The sequence below is a fragment of the Camelus dromedarius genome, chromosome 6 (assembly GCF_036321535.1).
Source record: "Camelus dromedarius isolate mCamDro1 chromosome 6, mCamDro1.pat, whole genome shotgun sequence".
NCBI lineage: Eukaryota > Metazoa > Chordata > Mammalia > Artiodactyla > Camelidae > Camelus > Camelus dromedarius.
In genome coordinates, this window is record NC_087441.1 from 59,988,097 (window position 1) to 60,008,613 (window position 20,517).

At 36.5% G+C, this 20,517-nt stretch overlaps 1 protein-coding gene across 2 annotated transcripts; it reads left to right on the top strand.

Annotated features, from left to right (window-relative positions):
- The first annotated feature begins 4,454 nt into the window (after nt 1-4,454).
- Nucleotides 4,455-19,707, top strand: SRSF12 (serine and arginine rich splicing factor 12). 2 transcript variants are annotated; one of them, XM_064486869.1, is made up of 5 exons: nt 4,455-4,598; nt 11,344-11,465; nt 12,728-12,835; nt 13,003-13,144; nt 17,640-18,009. In XM_064486869.1, the coding sequence occupies exons 1-5, from the start codon at nt 4,534-4,536 to the stop codon at nt 18,007-18,009; spliced, it is 807 nt and encodes a 268-aa protein (XP_064342939.1). In that variant the 5' UTR covers nt 4,455-4,533. The 2 variants fall into 2 exon arrangements, with proteins under 2 accessions (XP_064342939.1, XP_064342938.1); XM_064486868.1 differs by lacking the exons at nt 4,455-4,598; nt 11,344-11,465 and adding an exon at nt 11,836-11,915 and having other exon boundaries at nt 12,724-12,835; nt 17,640-19,707.
- Nucleotides 19,708-20,517: the final 810 nt, after the last annotated feature.

Consider the following 20,517-nt stretch of genomic DNA (forward strand, 5'->3'; position numbering starts at 1 on the left):
CCACTCTAACAGTCAAAAACAAAATCAGTTAATTAATCTGATTAAAAATACTAGTTATTCATGATTTGACTCCTTCCTTACAGACCTGATAATTAGCCTATTTTCACTCATTTAAGAAATGGAAAAAAAGTTAGTAATATTATACAGCCATATGCGTTATAGGTTTGCTGTAGAATAACAAAATAGAATAAAGTGTTGCACAAAACAAAGACTCATAGATACAGAAAACAAATGGGTGGCTGCCAGAGGGGAGGATAGCAGAAGGGTAGGCAAAATAGGTGAAGGAGTTTAAGAGGTACAAACCTCCAGTTATAAAGTAAATAAACCGCAGGGATGTAATATACAGCACATGGAATATGGTCAATAATACTGTAATAACTTTGTATGCGGATGGATGGTTACTAGACTTGTGGTGATCATTTCATAATGTACGTAGATGTCAAATCACTATGTAGTACACATGAAACTAACATAATATTGTACATCAACTATATTTCAATTAAAAATATATATTCAAAGTGAAAAACAAAAATAAATACATTGTTCTTATAAACCAGCCTTGGTATCTCTTCATTATCTGTGATCATTAGAAATAGGGGTAGCCTTAAATTTTAAACTTTCCTAATAACCCAGACACAGTCATTTTCTACTTTTAAACTCCTTTCTCCAAAATCTACTGATGAAATTGAGAGGGTTGTGTTTCTCTTTTTTATTGTTTGGAATAGATGTGCCAGAGTGACAAAGAGAGAAGAGACAGTCGGCTGAGTGTGTGCAGGTAGGTGGACAATGAGGGCGAAAGTCCGAAGTGCTTAGATTCTAAATGACAAGTTAATAATCAGCAATTTCCCCAGAGACAGGGCTTAGAAGTAAAGTTTGAAACATTAGAGATAAATTCATATGTGCCTCTATTTTAAACCTAACTTATAGACAACTGATTTTTAAAGACTTGTTCACTGAGACAAATTTAACAAGTTGAAAAGATTCTGAATTTTTCTTGCTATATTATTTACAGAACTGTGATTTCAGTGGAAAAGATTAAAATCTGTTTACTTTTGAAAAGTGAGACAAAGTAATGATATTATCTAAATGAGAAATAACCTTAACTATTTTCCTAAAATATTTTCCAATTGAATTCTCTTTTATAGGGAAAAACCAAGAAGCATTAGATGGTAACTTTATTTGTTTATTTATTTATTTATATGGAGATGTAACTGACATATAACATTGTGTACATTTATTTACCAGCGTATGACATGTCGATTTGATAGATTTATATGCTGCAGCATGGTTGCCTTTGCTAACACTTCTATCACATCACATGATTATTTCCTTTTTGTAGCGAGGACAGAGTGTAATTTAAAAACCTTATTAAAAGGAAAGGAAGTAGTAGTTGCAGCAAAGAACAAATACATTCAACTCTGCTGTACAACAGGGGCGATAGTAATTAAACAGTTGTTAGGGTTTTGCCAGTGGTATACTCCTTGGGAATTCTCTGGCAATTTATAGAGAAGATGAACTCTCCCAAGCCTGTAGGGTACCATATAATGCCTTAAAGCAATGATTCATTAAAGCGATAATTTTACAAAATGCACCTAGCTAATTTCTAGGACTTAGGGTAAATATGAATATGTTTGTGAGCCTGGTGACAGGCAGGGTATTTAGTCTTCACCTAAGCCTTTTCCTTGCTTCTTTAAGAGTACCCCAAAGCACCAAGGGAAAGGGAAAGTACTGCCGCATCAGCTGCTCATCCCCACTGGTTTAAGGACCTGATCAAGACACTGGCCCAAGCCTAGTACTGTGTAACATTCCTCAGTTGCCCCTGCCTGACTGACAACATCCCTCCTCCGGACTTCCAACTGGGAAATAGTTTACTTACATTTCTTTACACTTCATTGGCTGGAATCAGATTTGGAAATAGAAAGCGCATATGCTGTCATGTAATACAAATAATTAGAGTTCCATAATTTGTTTTGTTTATTATTTTAAATAAAAGTTGTATACATTTAAGGTGTACAACATAATTTGGTATACATATACACAGTGAAATGATTACTACAGTCAAGCAAATTAACATATCTATCTCCTCACATACTTACCATTTCCATGACCTATTTTAAATCAATTCCAGCTACCTTTAAAGTTCAGGTTTCTAACTGAACCTCCTTTCACAGTTTAAGACCCTTTCCTCAAATATTTCCATTAACAGGAACAACAACAACAAAAACCCGCTCCCTATCCACTCTTTTCAGATACTCCTATAAAACATTTTTTTTCAAACTGTAAAGAGCTTTGTAGGGTTTTTCCAATTACAGAAAGCATTTTAAAAATAATCTGACAGTACCAAAGGTAAGAAGAAGAAAGTGAAAATCAGAGCATAATGCCTCCAGCTAGAAACAATTCTATTTATAAATGAACATACCAGTACATATATTTTTAACTAAAAAGGCTCATGGTTTACAGAAAGTCTAGTGAATTTTTACCCCACTTGATATGTCAGGCAAGAGGTTTATTACTAATTCTCACCAAGTCTCTTTTCTTTGCAAGGTCAGCGTAGTGGGTTGCATGATGATCCCAGAAAAGATATGTCCAAATCCTGACCTTATTTAGCAGAAGGCTCTTTGCAGATACAGTTAAGGATCTTGAGATGAGATCATCCTGGATTACTGGGGTAATCCAATGACAGGTGTCTTTATAAAACAAAGAGAAATCCACAGGAAGATGGAAGCAAAGATTGGCAGCACCCAGGCCTGGAAGAAGCAAGAAGAATCCTCCCTTCGAGCCTTCAGAGGGAGTGTGGCCCTGCAAACACCCTGATTTCAGACTTCTGGCCTCCAGAACTATGAGAAAATACATTGCTGTCATTTTATTTTATTATTTTATTTTTCCCTTAACAGAGGCACTGGGGATTGAACCCAGGACCTTGTGCATGCCAAGCACATGCTATACCAATGAGCTATACCCCTCATCCCCATGTCATTTTAAATCACTGAATTTGTGACAGTTTGTTTCAAAAGCTCTAGCAAATCAATATAGTCAGCATTCCAAATTCTCCACCTGGCCTGCTCTCCAGCCTCGTTTTCCTGTTCTTCTCCAGCTTTATCCTCCTGTTTGCCTCCTTCATTTCCTATATTGCCTTGAAGCTTTTGCACATGCTGTTCCAGTGCATGGATTGCTCCTCTTCCTTCTCCTAGTATCCCTCCAAGACTTCTTCAGGGAGAAGTTCAGTGACCCTCTAACCCTTGCCAGTCCCCATAAGGTCCCCTCTCAGCAGCATATAGTCCTTTTCATTGCCCTTAACATAGTTTGTATCTTTATTAGTGTGATAATTAGATTCTGTCTCTCTACCAAATTGGAAGCTTCGTGAGAATGGGAACCCTGCCCATCCTCGCTATATTCCGGGTCTAGCCCTGGGCTTGCTGTGTCATAGCAATCGCTTTTTTGAATGAATGGCCACTGTTGCAGAAGCATTTGCAAACCTTAGTAAACTCTCACAGACTTTTGAGACAGCTGTGAGTGGGGAGGTAGGGTGACCATACTATTTACCCTCCAGAATTGACCACTTCTGAGAATGAAAAGGAGTGCTGTTAATAATTACAAGTTACCTGGTTACAGTCCTGGTAACAAGTTGTACTGACCACAGGCACAAAAATGAAGGCAGGAGGATAGCCCAGAAAGGACTGGGCTAAAACATTTTGGAGAGAAGGAGAGAAGATAATTTACATTTGCTCGTTTGCCTCTGCATTTTCATTGCTTTCTTCTACATCACGTATTTGTTCATTCGTTTATTGTCCACCCTTCTCTCAAGAATGTGGTTCTATGAGGGCTGGGACTTGGCCTGTCTTATTTGTTGCTCAATCCCATACCTAGACTAGTTCCCAGTGCATAGCAGGTGCTCAGTAAACATCTGAATGAATGTACTCACAGCTGAATGGCGTACCCGAAACGAATAACGGATGAAGAATCAAAACATAGGAAAAAAAAAAAAATCCTCAATTTGAAAGCTTAATGAGGCTCAAGCCTAAAGGAGCCAGGAGGCGGAACAACTGCCAAGGTCTTGGGCTGAGGCTGCAGGAATGAAGGCCCCCGGGGCCATCGGGCTGTGGCGCGGTTGAAAGCAGCCTTCACCTCGCCCACCTCGCACTCGCGACGACCCTCTTTCCGGATGCTAACTCCCGGCTCACCCACCTCAGCCCCTAGGATCCCTCCGGTCCCTGCCCTCCTGGCACACTCTGACCCTAGCCGCCGCCTCCCCGAATCCCACTGGATTCCGAGACCCCCGCGCTCCCCCTTCCCCTCATCCCTCTCGGCCTCGGGCCCCGCCCCCCGCGGTCCTCACGGACAGGCTCGCGCAGCACAGCGCGCCCCTCGCGCCCGCCTCTGCGGCTGCGCGCTGGCGGGGCCGAGGCCGAGGGGAGGGGGTCGCGCCGGGGGCCGGCGGAGCTGCTGTGGCGGCGGCGGCGGCGGCGGCGGCGGCGGGAGACGGAGTGAGCCCGGCGGCCGCGGGCAGACCCGAAGGAAACGGAGGAGGCGGTCATGTCTCGCTACACGAGGCCCCCCAACACCTCCCTGTTCGTCAGGAACGTCGCGGACGCCACCAGGTGAGCGGCGGCGGGGCCGCAGGTAGGGGCGCGGGGGAGGGGCGGGCAACGGCCGCGGCGCGGAGCCCTGCGGGTCTGCCCCGCACCTCCTCGCCCGCCGGGCCGGGGCTCTCCGCGGAGGAGCCCTTCCCGGGGGCGGTGGGAGCCGTCGGGCCACTCGGGCCTGGTCGGGACTCGCGCCTCCGCCCTCTGGGCCGGCGTTCCGCCCCGGCGCAGCCCCACGTCCCGGCCCCGCCGCGCTTGGCCGCCCCCTGCACCTCGGCGGCCGGCGGATGCCCATTCCTTCCGCCAGAATCGGCAGAGCGCCGGCTGCCTCTTGCCCGGGAACCCGGGTCCCTCCCCGCCTCCGGCGGTGAGTGTTTTCCGCGGGCAGGCGCCTACATTTCGGCCCCTTTGTCGCCGTGCCCGGATAAAGCCGCGCGCCTTACCTCCTAGATGAGAAGGAATTGGGGATGGTGAGAACGCGTTATAGAATAATGCGTACCTTGGGCCTTGTGACTCCCTTTGCCTGTAGTAAGCAGTCTGGTCTACTTACAGGTGGTGCTGGTTGAATTTTATTTGTTGCACAGTTTTATCGTACATACAAAGGATAACTTCAGTGAATGAGATAGATATGCTTTTCTTTAAAGTTCTCAGTGCAATATAAACACCCGTCAAAATGGTTTGGATAGACTTCCCTGGTCGATTCTGATGCTCTCAGTCCACCTGCCCCCCACTGGAGTATTGTCTCCATAGTACCTAAACATGGATCTTAAGGATTGACTTCTTCGTCTAGCAGTGTCTTTCTCCCTTAATAGGAACCACCGGGAATGAAGGGAGTCGGGGCACTAATAGACATATTCGTATCTTTGGGCTCACTTAATTTACTCCCCAGCCCCCTCCCCCCCCAGTCTTTTTAGGTATTCAAAATTGTGTTATTGTACATAAAGGAAGGCTGAAACTCAGAGTTCTAATGACTTACCTGGGCTTCATGACTAGAAAGATATTGGAGCCCTTGACTCCAGAGCCATCAGGAGTAATCATCATTTACATCTGAGAAGTAAATGTTAAGGTTTTTAAAATTTGATCCCTACTATTATATATGTCACAACTAGAGACTATGAGTTAATGTACCTTAATTAACATCTAAAAGATGTCTGTGTTTATATTTCTTCTCTCAATCTGTTTATCAATGTTATGAACAAGCAAAATTCATAACTTGGGTAAGATTTTTTAAAATGTCCACATTTAAACAGACCACTTGAATACTGAGTAAGATAAAACCTCTCTAGTATGCCTACCAAAAAAAAAAAAAAAAAAAAAAGAAAGGTTTCCAATTCTCATGGCCACAGGGGCCAGCCAGGGTAATATGAATAAGTGAAGTTGTCAGGTTAAGGGACAATAGGATAGTGTGGACTGTGGCAAATGGAAAAGAACTTATACCACCTCAAAAGGACAGTGGCTGCTACTAAGCTTCGGCTGGTGACTACTGGGGGGACATTTGAACTTGTTGCCACATCTTTTTAATTTTCAAAAGAAGTCAGGAGGCTGTATTTTGTGTGTGTAAACTCAGTTTCAAAATGTTGGCATTTATTAAGTTGAATCATATGAAATTTCCATTTTTGTAGATATAAAAGCTGTAAAATGTTGACAGTTTCAACACTTTTAAAAAAATGTTTAAACATTGTGTAGGCCAAATAAAACGTATCTGCAGGTGATGTGACCGCTGAACTAGATAACCAAGACTGATTCTGAGATTTATTGATTTCCTCTTCCATTTTTTTCCACCACTTTTTAACATTGTCACTGGGAGGGTGGCATTCAAAATCTAGGAGGTTTGTATTAATGAAACTGTAATAATTGATAACATTTGTTGAGTACTCACTGTGTGCTAGGCATTGTACTAAAAACTTTACATATATTACCTTATTAAATTTTTCAATAACCTTATGTAACAGATAAGAATCTGAGGTTTAGAGAGATTAAAGGTGTTGCCTAAAACTGCACAGCTGTTGAATAGTGTTATGAAAGTAAAATCATCGCATGTAACCTCAGTTAATAGCTTTTTTTTAAACCAGGTGGCATGTAGTATAGGTTAAATAGCAGTATGACACCTAGACACATTTTATATTAGCTTTGACAGTTAGTATGCTTATAAAGAGAATCATTGGAATAAATGTTAAACATGGTTTACAATTATATATATACAGTATGATTTCAGTTATATAAAAATCAAAGAAATGAAAAAACTATATATAGAAAATGAGCCTGGGAAGAAATCCATTTAAGTGGTTTTCTTTATCCTGTTTCCAAACTTTATTTAATGTTAGTTTTATAACAAAGCCAAATTTTATTTTAAATGTTTCTTTGAAGTAGCCATTTTGTATATGATAAAGCACAAGACATTAAAACACATTATAGGTTAGCATAAAATTTGTTAGTAATGAAATGGAGCACAAGAACTAAAGACAGATTTAAAAATACATTTTACAGTTTTATAATTTGTGTCACATTTCTTTTCACTGGTGAAGCAAGATGTGGATCCAGAAGAATATTAATTTTAAATCTTTGCTTTTTTACTGTGTAGAGTAATTTTCAGATATAGTTTGCTAATGGAACAAAGTAATATCCAAATCCCAAATAAAACATTGCTATTTTGAGGCTTAACATCATGTTAGGTTGGGGAGCATTGATCAAGTACTTTGTTGGACAGGCTTAGTAGCATTCTTTGGTTACACTGTGTCTGAGGCTACATGAATATTGATATCAGTGATGATACAGAATAAGTGTTAGATAAAATTCAGCCAGGTTCATGATAAAAAGTCTCGGAGGGGCAGGTGGTAGAGCTCAAGTGGTAGAGCACATGCTTAGCATGTATGAGGTCCTGGGTTCAATCCCCAGTACCGCCTCCAAGAATAAACAAATAAACCTAATTACCTCCCCCCCACCAAAAAAAAAAGTCTCAGCAAACTAGGATTAGAAGGGAACTTCCTCAGTTTAATAAAGGGCATCTATGAAAAACCTATAGCTAATAATATACTTAGTGATGAAACTGAATGCTTTCCTCCTAAGATCAGAATAAGACAAGGATATCCACTCTCACAACCTCCATTCAGCTATTATTGCAGTCCTTACCAGTGCAACAAGGCAAGAAAAATAAAGACAAAATTACAAAGGTAGAAGTAAAACCTGTCCCTATTCTTAGATGACATTTGTTTATACAAAGCTATAGTAAATAATAATGAGTTTTAGTGAGCTATCAGGATACAAGGTAAACTTAGAGAAAATTATATTTCTGTATACTAACAGCAAACAAATAATGAAATTTAAAAAAATTTTATTTACTTTAGTATCAAAAAACATACTCAGGAATAAGTTTCACAAAAAAACCCTGTGAAAATCTTTGCATTGAAAACTACAACATGTTGCCTAGAGAAATCAAAGGCCAACATAAATTGATAGATATACTATGTTTTTAGGTTGGAAGACAAAATATTGTTATCAGTTGTCTCCCAATTGATTATATTATAGATTCAAAGCATTCCTGATCAAAGGTTTTTTTTTTTAAAGAAACTAACAAGTTAATTCTAAAATATATCAATATGCAAAGTATCTAGATAGCCAAAATAATTTTGAAAAAGATCACTGAAGCTGGAACTTATACTGTCTGACTTAAAGACTTACTAAAATGTTGCAGTAATCAAGACAGTTTGATATTGGCCTAAGGATAGACAAAGAGATCAATAGAGCAGAACAGAGGGGCCATAAACAATCCACACTTATAGAGTCAATTGATTTTTGACAAAGGCACTAAAGCCATTAGAGAAAAGAAAGTCTTTCTAACAAATGGTGCTGTAACAACTGGATATCCATATAGGAAAAAAATTTACTGCAACCTCTACCTCACATAATTTGAACTGGTTCAGCAACTGAAATGTAAAAGATGAAATTGTAAAGCTTTTAGAAGAATGCATAGGAGAATATCTTTATGACTTGGTGATAGGCAAAGATTTCTTATAGAACAAAGAAAGTAATTACTATAAAAGAAAAATTGATAAATGTAGATTTCATCAAAATTAGAATTTCTATTCATTAAAAAATACCATTATGAAAGTAAATGGGCAAGCCAAAGACTGGGAAAAAATATTCACAGAACATACATCTCACAAAGGACTTTTTCTCAGGATAATAATGAACTTTGACAACTCAATAATAAAAAGACAAACATTACTATTAAATATGGGCAAACACTTCACAAAGAAAAATATATAAATGTCCAATTAGCTCATGAAAAAATACTCAGCACCATTTGTCATTGGGGAAATGCAAACTAAAACCACAGTGAGATTCCACTCAACACCCACTTGAATGGCTAAAATTAAAAAGACTGACAGTACCAAGTGTTGACAAAGTTTTGCACAACTGAAACTTACACATCCTTGGCATAAAACAGTAAACGACTTTACAGAACTGTTTGGCTTTTTCATAAAAATTAAATATATATGTCCTCTTTAACCCAGAAATTCCACCCCTAGGTATTAACACAAAATAAATGACCCATAAGCATGTAAAGATATTGCACTTCACTGTTGTTTAAATAAATTAAAATTCAAATAATGAAATACCCATTCACTTTGTGTCCTTCAGAATGGTAAGGATTGAAAGATGTTAATAAGGAATTGCATCGCTAGGAATTCTGATGCATATCTTGAGGAGTATAAGTTGATTTGGCCACTTTGGAAAACATTTAGTGAAGCTGAAGATATGTATACTTTCCAGCCCATCAATTGCATTGCTAGTGATAGATCTCAGAGAACTCTAGAAGAGCTCTAGGAAGCACACGCACCATAATGTGTGCTCTGGCACAGTTTGCATTAAAAAGAAACATCTTAAATGTTCATCCACAGAAGGATGTATGAATAAATTGTGGTTTATTCATAACTATACCAATATGGAGTTAAAATGAGTGAACTAGAGCTACATGGTGAAATCTCATGGGAGGAAAAGGCAAGGTGCAAAATTATATGGGGAGTCTGATACCATTTATATGCATTTGTAGTAGAAGTACAAAGTTATACAGAGGAATGATGAACACCAATGATTGTTTCTAAGGTAGAAAGATATAATATCTTATTTCTTTAAAAATACTGAAAATTATGGCAAATATGGCAAGTATTGAGATATAATAAATCTTGTTGGTGGATACACGGATGTTTGTTTTATTATCTCTATACATTTCTGAATGTCAAAATAGGTCACACCAAAAATACAAAAAAAAAAAAAAAAATTCCTAGAGCCTGGCCCATAGTATGTACTCAATAAGTATTTATTGAATGAATAAATGAAAGAAAAACATTGTCACTCTCCTCTAAATTTAAAGTTAACAGTCTCTCAGGGAAGGCAGACACTTAAACATGTTATAGTGAGTAGTACATGAAATAAAATAATAAATAACAAAAGTATAATAAAGCTTGTCATAACATCGGCTGCACCACCTGGTATTCAGCTTAGTCAGTGTTAGCTGAATCTTTATGTAATAACTCCTATATCCACATATCTGGCTTTAGTCACTAACTTCTAGTCATGAAGGAAAATAAAATTAATTAGTGTAATTTGTATAGTGGCAGTTTTCAGTTTCTTACAGAATGGGTGTACCAGCATCACGTCAATTTTAGCATTTCTAAACCTGAAAGTTTCTTCTTTTGCCTCTCTCCTTCCTCTTCAACCTAAATCTCTTTTCCAGCTATTTAATTTTCTTCATAGACACCATCTTTCTTTTATTTGCCCAAGTTAGAAGCTTTGCAGTCATTTGGGTCTTTTTCTGCACAGTGTTTTGAAATATGCTACATCTTCTAAGCCATGTTTTGTGCTCATAGCTTGATGCTGATTTCTCAGATCTTCAAGAGGCAGTAGGGTTCAGTGGTTAGGAACACAGACTAGTGTCAGACTGGGAGTTTGATTTCACCTCGGTCGCGTTAGGTGAGTTCATCTGTCTGTGCCCTCATCTATAAACAACAGTAGGCTTGTTCTGGGAATTAAGTGGTCTTAAGGTTAACAGTAGCTGGCATATAAACACACTGTAACGGCGAGCTCTTAATTCCAAGTATTTTGTGTCTTCAGTTAAGTTGTAGCTCCATGAAGACAAATATTATGCTATGTATTTCTTTGGTATCCCCTCTTTAGTACTATCACAGAGAAGTCACGTAAGTGACTCAAAAATACTTGTCAAATTTGAGAATATGGTAGTTATTTTTGTTTTATGTTTACTAGTAAAACGTCCATCTTTCTTTAAAGCCTGAGAAATAATTTTAGGACTTCTTTAGAATCTAATTCTTGCTATCTGAAAACAGTTAACATAAATGTGAAATTATAGTGAGGCAAATGAATATGTTCTTAATGAAATAGTTAATAGTTAGAACTCTTTATATTGACAATTGAAAAGTCTTGCAATAGCATTAACTTTCAAAAGTGGATATGCTGGGTCAGTGGTTCCCCAGCCTGACTAAGCATAACAGCCACCTACAGTGCTGGTAAAAATACAAATTTCCAACCCCAATCCAGACTTCTTGAATCAGAATCTCCAGAGGTGAGAGCTGAGAATTTGTATCCTTTTCTTTTTCCTTCTTTTCTAAACCCCAGAGAGATTGTAGATAGTGCTAATCTGGATCATACACTTTCTTTTGAAGATTTTAAGTGGGTCTTCTGTAGGCACAGTATTTTAATCCAGCTATTCATATTTCTTTGCCTTATTTCTAAAACACTTCAGGCCTGAGGACTTGCGCCGTGAATTTGGTCGATATGGCCCTATAGTAGACGTTTACATTCCACTTGACTTCTACACCCGCCGCCCAAGAGGATTTGCTTATGTTCAATATCCTTTATTTTACTGTGTGTGAATAGATTACATACATGTGCATATACATATGTGTATTCAGAAGCATGTGTTATGAGATTAATATTGCCTAATTAAATGTGTTTATTTCTTTATCTCAGAAAATCTAAAGCAGTCCACAGTAGCTGGCAAGCGCCCCCCAGTTTGAACCAACCTGTTAGCTAGAATTCAAGCATAAACCAAGCAGGCGAGACAAAAGACACCTAAAGTTGAAGCATCAAGGAGTAAAAAGGGAGGGTGGACACAGTATAAAGACCTGGAAGAGGGGAAGTCTTTATCAAGCAAAAGACAAAGCCAACACCAGGTTGAGACTTCGGCTTTCCTACATTTACTCAGAGTTCCAGAGTCAAAGCCAAGTCTGATTTTGTTGGTTCTGCGTCTCTTATAAAGTCCATCTTGCAAGCCCTAAAGAATAAAGGTCAAGGTCAAGATCAAGTGACATGGAGGTAATTGCCAAAGTCTCATTTTGTTTTGCAGTACTTGAGCTTTTTCTGTTTTCTATTTAAAAAAAAAAAAACTAAACAAGTGAACAACTTCCTGACAGCTATTTAGTCATTTTATATAGTTTATTTCCATTTTTAGTTAGGTTAAACATATAATTTATATAGATAAGGGAGTTTAGTGGGATATTATGTTTCTAATTCTATCCCAAGTAATAAAAACATAAAGGTGTTTTTAAAGCAGTAGGTTCAAAGTTAGATATGATCATTTTTAAAGGACCATATCAGTTTTGAGAATGTAATGTTTTAGCTCACTTACGTGTTTGCACTTTTGTTTATAAGTAATTTCTCCTAAATGAATTAAAAAGCCTTTTAATGAAAGAGTAATTTTAATTTCAGAATAAAGAGTTCTGCATGTTGATTTTTTTCAGTGAAAAACCTGATAAATCTTTTATCTGAAAGAAAGGAGTGAGTCCTAAACAGTTTATTTAATAATACTAGCCAATGTTGGACTTATTTTTCCTCATAACATGTTTCAAATTAAACATACATACTACAGCTACACTAATGAATACATTAAAAATGTAGTTACACATTTGTTTCTGTTTTTTTTTTAATTTTTAGATTTACTCTTTTGAATCATAATAGATCATTTGGTAATAAAAGTAACTTCTTACCTGATTATTCATTTTATATTGGAGATGTGAGCTTAGTAACTCAAACTTGTTTTTCTGATTAATTTCATGTTACATGTAAATAATTTTTTAAAAACAATATTTTTACTTGATATTGATGTTCAAAGTGTCCTTAACAGCTAGTCATATTTGAAGATGTTCGTGATGCTGAAGATGCTCTTTATAACCTCAATAGAAAGTGGGTTTGTGGCCGTCAGATTGAAATACAGTTTGCACAAGGTGATCGCAAAAGTAAGTGTGACCAAATAGTAGATCTTGTTTATTCAGCAGAATGAGTTTCAGCAATGACAGATTTTTTTATTTAAAAATCTTTCAGAAAATAATACTATTTGAATGGTTTATTTATTGAATGGTTATTTATTGATAGTGAATTATAAGTCTTGAACTTCATATTCTAGCACCAGGCCAAATGAAATCAAAAGAACGTCACCCTTGTTCTCCAAGCGATCACCGGAGATCGAGAAGCCCCAGCCAAAGGAGAACTCGAAGTAGAAGTTCTTCATGGGGGAGAAATAGACGGCGGTCTGATAGCCTTAAAGAGTGAGTACAAAATACACAAGGATTCAAAACTTAATTTTCTGCTTTTTTTCTGGAAAACATTTTAAAAGAGTTTTCAAAAACAGGACACCAGAGTTATTTTAATATACATAGAGAGTCAAGTTTTGTAGAAGGATATGCTATTCTCTGTTTATTATGTATTATTATTTTAACCTGGGTTTATTAGACACCATCCAGTGTTTCATTTCATGACAGACTTAACTTTAACCATTTTAATGGAAAGATAATATACACTGAGGAGAAAGCAAAGAATTTTAAAATGTAATACTTGACAAATAAAATGAGGAATTTTAAATAAATAAAATTTCCCTAAATTAACCCTAGAATTAAGAATCTTGATGTCTGATGATTAAAAACTCATTAAAAATATAATATAATCACTTGTGAAAGAAAGTTGACTAAAGTTAATATAAATCAGTATATTTATAAAAGGTAAATTATTTTCAGGAATAAATTCTAAGTTTGGTAGTATTATAGGAAGAAGACATGAAACTAGTAGATTTTTCAGAAAAAGATACTTGCAAGTTATCTATTTTGCTAGGCAAGAGTTTGTTTCTGTCAGATTAAAAGTAAATCATAAAGGAAACTAATTACTTGGTGAACCTATTTAAATAATAACTAAAATTGTGTTAGTAGAATTGTATTAGCTTAAATTCTTAAACACTTACCTTGACTATTTATCTTTAGTTTTAATGCTGTAAGTTTTTCATAGGCATGTAGAATTTTAAGGCCAGTTCTTAAAGAATGGTCAGCATTTACACTAGGATCCTCTTTCTGTAAGTAATAAAAATTGGCTCTCCTGGACCACATGCAGTACACCTAAGCTATGTATCAGAGCGGCAAGTCAAAGCTGATTACTAGAGCTGCTCACTTTCACTCCAATCCCTCCATTCCTCAACTCTAAGAGCCTGGGGTGTACATACCAGAGCTAGACAGAGAGTCTTTGCCCCAAGTCCCTAATTCTAAAAACAAGGCTGTGAAGTGCTCTGGCTCGAATCCCTCCAGCCAAGTGGAAAGAAAAGATAGGAAGAGAGAACCATGTCCACATTCTGTGACTTTTTCATATCCAAGAATGCTGATTGCTAGAAAATGTGGCCTAGTGAGAGCCCTAGAATCTTACATGTCAGTTCGGCCCCTCTCCTTGGGTGTGAACCAAATGCTTTGATTTTGGCTCATTCTTAGGGAGGCATGAAGGTGGGAGGAGGCCTTAAGCTCCTTTTATGAGCCAGGAGAGCCCAGGTCAGGATTGAGCTATCACCAGGATTGATGTAGAAATAGGAATAGTCATATCATTCTGGAACTTGATTCTTTTTATCATACTTTCTCTGATAGTATAAGAATGTAAACTTCCCTTGGATCTATGGAGAATAATCCATTTTGTCCCATGGCTAAGGGAAAGCCATTTTCCTATTGATTGTTTGGTATTTTGACACTGATATACTCAAATACAAATTATGTTTATAGAACTTAAAATTTGGTGAGAAGAAATTCAGATTAGAAAGATTTTACATGCCATGGTATAGGAAAGCCACAAAAATTCCAGTGGTACCGCTTCTGGCTTCACAAAGGACATGAATAGTATGAGAGTGATGTTCAGCAGCTCACATTACTATAGATTAATGAATGGTGCCTAAAGCAGTACTGTCCTAACTTACTGAATAGTATCTACTGGCCTTGGTGAAAAAGACTTAGTTTGTAAAAGAAAAGGAAAAAAAATTGCCCATCTGATTTATTAAGAATATAAGCTGTTTCCAAATGCATTAGAGCTTAGTTAACTAGTTTTCCTCTTGATTGATCTAAAAAAGGTGAATATTTACAGCATTGTCTGTTGTGTAGTGGCAGTAAAGTATACTGCTTGGGCTGGAGGAAAAAAAGTCTGTCAACTGTCCCAATCATCATGGAGTATCAGGAGTAGAAAGAACCACATTTTCTTGAAGACAGTGATGTTCTGCTTTGTACTAGTTATGAGACCATTGCTTAACCTCTCTGACTTCAGTGTTTTTCATTTGTAAAGTTACATGATAGAGAATGCATATCTTACCTAGCTCTTAAGGTTCATAAGGATCAGATTGTGTGTGTGTGTGTATGGATCAGAATATATATATAAGTCTAACATATACTGTAGGTATATTGAGTATGTATGATGTATTACCTTGGACTAAAAAAGAGGTCTCTTCTTTTGCTTTTAGTGGATGTGGAAACAAACTAGCTTGGTGCTATCACTAAACTGTGAACTCTTAGAGGAGCAAGGACTTTTGTCTTAATCTAGAAGACTGTGCTTTAAAAAAAAAAGACTGTGCTTTTATTTTAAAATAAATTCTAGATCAATATATTTATATTTTCCAGTGCTCTTTAGTCTTTTCTGTAGTTCTAGGCTCTACGTGGGATTATTTTCCTTCATCCTAAAGCATTTTTACTATTTCTTAGAATACAGGTCTAATGGAGTAAATTCTTTCAGTTTTTGTTTGTCTGAAAACATCTTTATTTTATATTCATCTCTGAAGGATATTTTTGCTGGAGATAGTTATAAGTTGGCAGGATCTTTAATAATATCATTCCATTGTTTTGATATCCACGGTCAGCTGACAGTCTTAATGTTGCTCCTTTGAAGGTCATGTGTCATTCTCTAGCAGATTTTCAGATTTTTCTCTGACTTTGGTTTTCAGCAATTTCACTGTGACATGCCTAGCATAGTTTTCTTTGAATTTATTCTATTTGAGGTTTACTGAGGTCCTTGAAATTGTGAGTTGATGCCTTTTATTAGTTTTGGAAAATTCATTATCTCTTCAGTTATTGCTTCTGCCTTATTCAGTTTTTCCTTCTGGTCATGTGACTATGCACAGCATAACTCTTATGCTCTGTTCTGGATTTCTTGTAATTTTTTTTCTCACTGTATTTCACTATAGTATTTTTCTAATCTTTTTTTCAGTTCACTATTTCTTCTGCTGTATCTAGACTGCTATTAAGTCCATCTAATGACTTCTTAGGTTTAGATATCATAATTTCAGTTCTGAAATGTCCATTTGTTTCTTTTTAAAGATTCTGATATTCTGATGAAGTTCTCTTTTTCATCTTTTTTATCTTTTCCTCTTATTTTCTTGAACATATTAATCATAATTAAAAAATTCTTTTCTGAATGATGCCAGTATCCAAATTGGGGTCTCTTCGTCTTTTATTTTCCTTAATTTTTAGTCATCTTTATCTGTTTTTCACATACATCATAATTTTTTTATTGGATGTTGTCCATTATTGATGAAAAATTATAGAGGTTTTGGATGATGTTCTTCAGAGGATGTTGTTTTCTTCTGGCAGATCACCTTGATCCTGTCAAGGCTTGGCGTGAGGCATTGCTATGGCCGATCCATTCCAGCTTTACCCTTACTTCTAGGGCATGATCCTTACCTGTAGGATTAGGCCCTTCTGGGTTCTTAATTGAAAGCTTGGGTTTTACTCAAGGCTCCTTGATCTTTTGGGGACTTGAATTCCAGCCTCTCTTAGCACAATGTGTATCTGAGAAAATTTTAGCTGCTGTCTTTGCTGACCTTTTGGAGTCTTGTCTTGTGTCTGAGCAACTAGAAGATAGCTAGTGACTTGAGGAGAATTTGTGGGCAGATTTTAGGGGGTTTTGGGGCTGTAATTTCCTCATCTCTGGGATTTTGTCTCCCAAGTCCTAACCATTTGATGACTCTGAATTTTAGCCTCTGTCTCTTAGTCAAATAGCTATTTTCTAACTAGGCTCAATTCCCCCATGCTGGCATTTGGAAAATGTCTTAGGAAAAAAGCCACGGATTTTACCCCTCAGTAATGGTTGTGTTAGTTATTCTCCAATGCCTCCTAACGGTTGTTTTATAAATGTTGTCTAGCTGTTATATGTGGCTCTTTTCTATGGGAAGATTAGTCTAGAACACGCTGCTCTGTCATGGCAAGATTCAGAAGTTCTGCATCTGGTGGGGTGGGTATAGCTATCGTGGTAGAGTGCATGGTTTGCATGCCTGAGGTCCTGGGTTCCATCCTCAGTACCTCCACTGAAAAAATAAATATACCCAACTACCTCTTCCTACAAAACAAAAACAAAAACAAAACACACACGCACACAAGTTGTTTCTAGGTTTTTGTTTTTATAAACATTATTTGATCAACTTTAAATAATTATTTTCTTTCTCTTTTTTTCCCTTCAGATTTTTGTACCTCTTAGGAATTAGGTAACCTAGACTAAATATGCAAATATATTTTTCAGAACTGACTCAACTTAAGATATATCTAACAAAGTAGAAATCTTTTGGTCAAATATTACAAACTAGTACTTATGTTTGAACCAAAATCATGCATGATAAAATTAAGAATAGTTTCTTTTAGCTTACCCAATAAAAACATAACTAATACTATATAAAGTATGTAAGTTCCCTAAAGTGTTGTTTCCTAACCTGTTAACTGTTTTGGTGTGAAATATATACTCTAACATTATGGATATTTGCAGGTCTCGACACAGGCGATTTTCTTACAGTCAGTCTAAATCCCGCTCCAAATCACTACCAAGGCGGTCTACCTCAGCAAGGCAGTCAAGAACTCCAAGAAGGAATTCTGGCTCTAGAGGACGGTCAAGGTCCAAGTCCTTACAAAAAAGGTCCAAGTCGATAGGAAAATCACAATCAAGCTCACCTCAAAAGCAGACTAGCTCAGGAACAAAATCAAGATCACATGGAAGACATTCTGACTCCATAGCAAGATCCCCATGTAAATCTCCCAAAGGGTACACCAATTCTGAAACTAGAGCACAAACAGCAAAACACTCTCATTTTCGATCACATTCCAGATCTCGGAGTTATCGTCATAAAAACAGTTGGTGAACAGCAACAGAAGAGTGCTATGTAGTCTTTAATATAAGTTATTAAACCTCATTATGTTAAATAAAAATTCTTCAAGGCTTACAGAGAATGTGAGTTGACATTAGTTACTTTGGGCATGTGCAAGAAATAAAATCTCTTTAGCTTGGGTTAATAAAGATTTGGTCTCAATTTAAGGGCCCACACCACAAATTACGATGTGAGTAATGTCCCATTTCATGGACCATTTTTTGTTTACATTGTGGCAAAAGGGTACTTTTTCAAAGGAAATAGATAAAATGGAACTAATTGAGAAAATTCTACTTGGATACTAAGTATTAGTAATAATAACTTTTACAAAAATATTTTTTACTTTAAAGCACTTTACTTTCATGTAAAAAGTAATTGTATTATTGCATAGTGCAAACTTAAAACTGTTTAACTCTTTGTCTCCTTTGTGTTTTCTCTTTAAACTTGGGCCAGTCCCTGATGGATATTAGTTCATATTACAAAATTCTGACATTTCTCAAAGTAGAATTATGTAGACATCAAACATGAAAAAGATATATTCTTTCCTGAGCTCAAAAGTTTTATTTTTACTGGGTGGAACAGTATAGAGAAGTTGACATTAAATTGCATCCTGTACCATGTTCACTCACTTCATAAATATCAAAATGTTTTAAAAATACTGAGTTTTGAGTGGCTTGAAACTACTCTAAAAATTGTGTATAATGCTCATAATCCAAAAATATTCATATTAAGCCTTATACATTTGAAGAGTGGTACATTTTGTATAAAAATCATTTTATACCATTAATTCTACTTACCTACTTTTCATCTACTGCTTAATATTTTCTTTTTAGAGCTCTAGCTCAAGACATTAAGTTGTATAGAATAAGTCTTATTTATTTTTGAAACTGTTTAAGTGTTCTTGTATTAAGAAACTCAAGACTGCATTCTCAAAAAACAACTTTGCAGTATTGGGATTTACATTACACTGCCCTTCATTTTTTTAAGCCAAATAACTTTATTGATACTCATTGCTTTTGTAGTTGTTAAAACTGAGAGTTTCTTTAAAAATGTGTTTGTAGTTTACGTTTTTCAGAGGGTTTTGGTAGTATTTGTGCTAAAATGGTTTTGCAAATGATAATTATAGGGGATATATTTATAGAGCTCTACTGGTGTACCTTGTTGAATTATATGAAAATTAAAAGTTCTCAGCCCATACAGTTAATATTTGTATGTAGAGTGCTTAAGCATATTTTTAGCATATAGGAGTTAATGTTGCTTCTATTTGTTTTTGAATACAAATTCCTTTTTTTTTTGTAATTTACATCCTATGTGTAAGAAACAACTTTACAAACTAATTTATATTCTGGTAATATTTGGACAAGTACCATAAATTCATGTATACTGTACTTTCTGAATAGATTTTCTCTAACCATAGCAAAATTTATTTCAAAACTACAACTCTTTGAAGTGTTTGGTTGTAATAAAATTTAGTTATAAAATTATGTGGCACTATTAAAAACTGAAAGGATAGTCTGAAAAAAGAGCAAGACAAATATTAATAGAAATTTTTTGTATTTTCTAAATAAATGTTTTGAGTTTACACACATACATATGTAGTTATTCCAAATACTAACTAGGAATTGATTATAGTGTCTTTACTCTGCATTTAATCATTATCTTAGTAAAAGGCTATAAGGTAATGTTTCTGAACATGCTTAATCCTTTAATTTACCTCTGATTTGGTTTTCCATTGTAATCCCTAGTCTGCTTAGAAGGATACTGTTTGTTTTGATGGAAAAACTGGAATGGTAATAGTTCAAACTTTCTTCATTATTTACCGTGTGCTTGGCACTGCTCTATAGTTTTACATAATTCACCCATCACAACAGCTTTATGAGGTCAATACCACTGCATGTACAGTGAGTGAGATGCAGAGAGGTACTGACCTCATGCACAAGGTCACACAACCATCAGACTTCAGAGCTCGGGGATGGCTGGGCTCCATACAGCCCTCCCTGAACACCGTGCTTGCCTTTTTGGAAGACAAGTCTTTGACAAGATATATGCTAAACTAAGATAATGTTTAGTGGGAAAGCAGAGAATAGAATTAGGAGAAGATTATAGGTTTCAGTGAAAATGGGGTCTGTGACTGAGTGGAAATTGATTGGCAGTTGTGCTGAGAGCCTGGAAAGTTATCTTCTGAGCATACCTATTCTGGGGTTCACTTTTGCTATGGAATTGTTTCTTAGGCCATTTAAGAGAGGATACTTAGGGTAAGATTGTCTGTAAAATAAAGCAAATGTTACACATCTGTGATCATTTCCTTTAAAGATAATATATTTACTCAGGTACTTGCAGTTTAGTGTAGGGACACTGCCTACCTCCATTTGTTCAGGATTCATAGAGAAAAAGTTAATGTCAAAGAAGATAAAGTGGCCACTAGACTGCTTGTTTCTTTCTTCCCATGAATAATACACAAATAATTTCTGTATAGCAGCTGGTATTTTGCAGCTGCAAACA

What these genes read in the sequence shown, in the direction of transcription:
- SRSF12 (XM_064486869.1), top strand. Translation starts at nt 4,534, where the DNA reads ATGTCTCGCTACACGAGGCCCCCCAACACCTCCCTGTTCGTCAGGAAC. An exon ending in TGCACAAGGTGATCGCAAAA is followed by an intron (nt 12,836 to 13,002) that starts GTAAGTGTGACC and finishes TTCATATTCTAG; the next exon opens with CACCAGGCCAAATGAAATCA. An exon ending in CGGTCTGATAGCCTTAAAGA is followed by an intron (nt 13,145 to 17,639) that starts GTGAGTACAAAA and finishes GGATATTTGCAG; the next exon opens with GTCTCGACACAGGCGATTTT.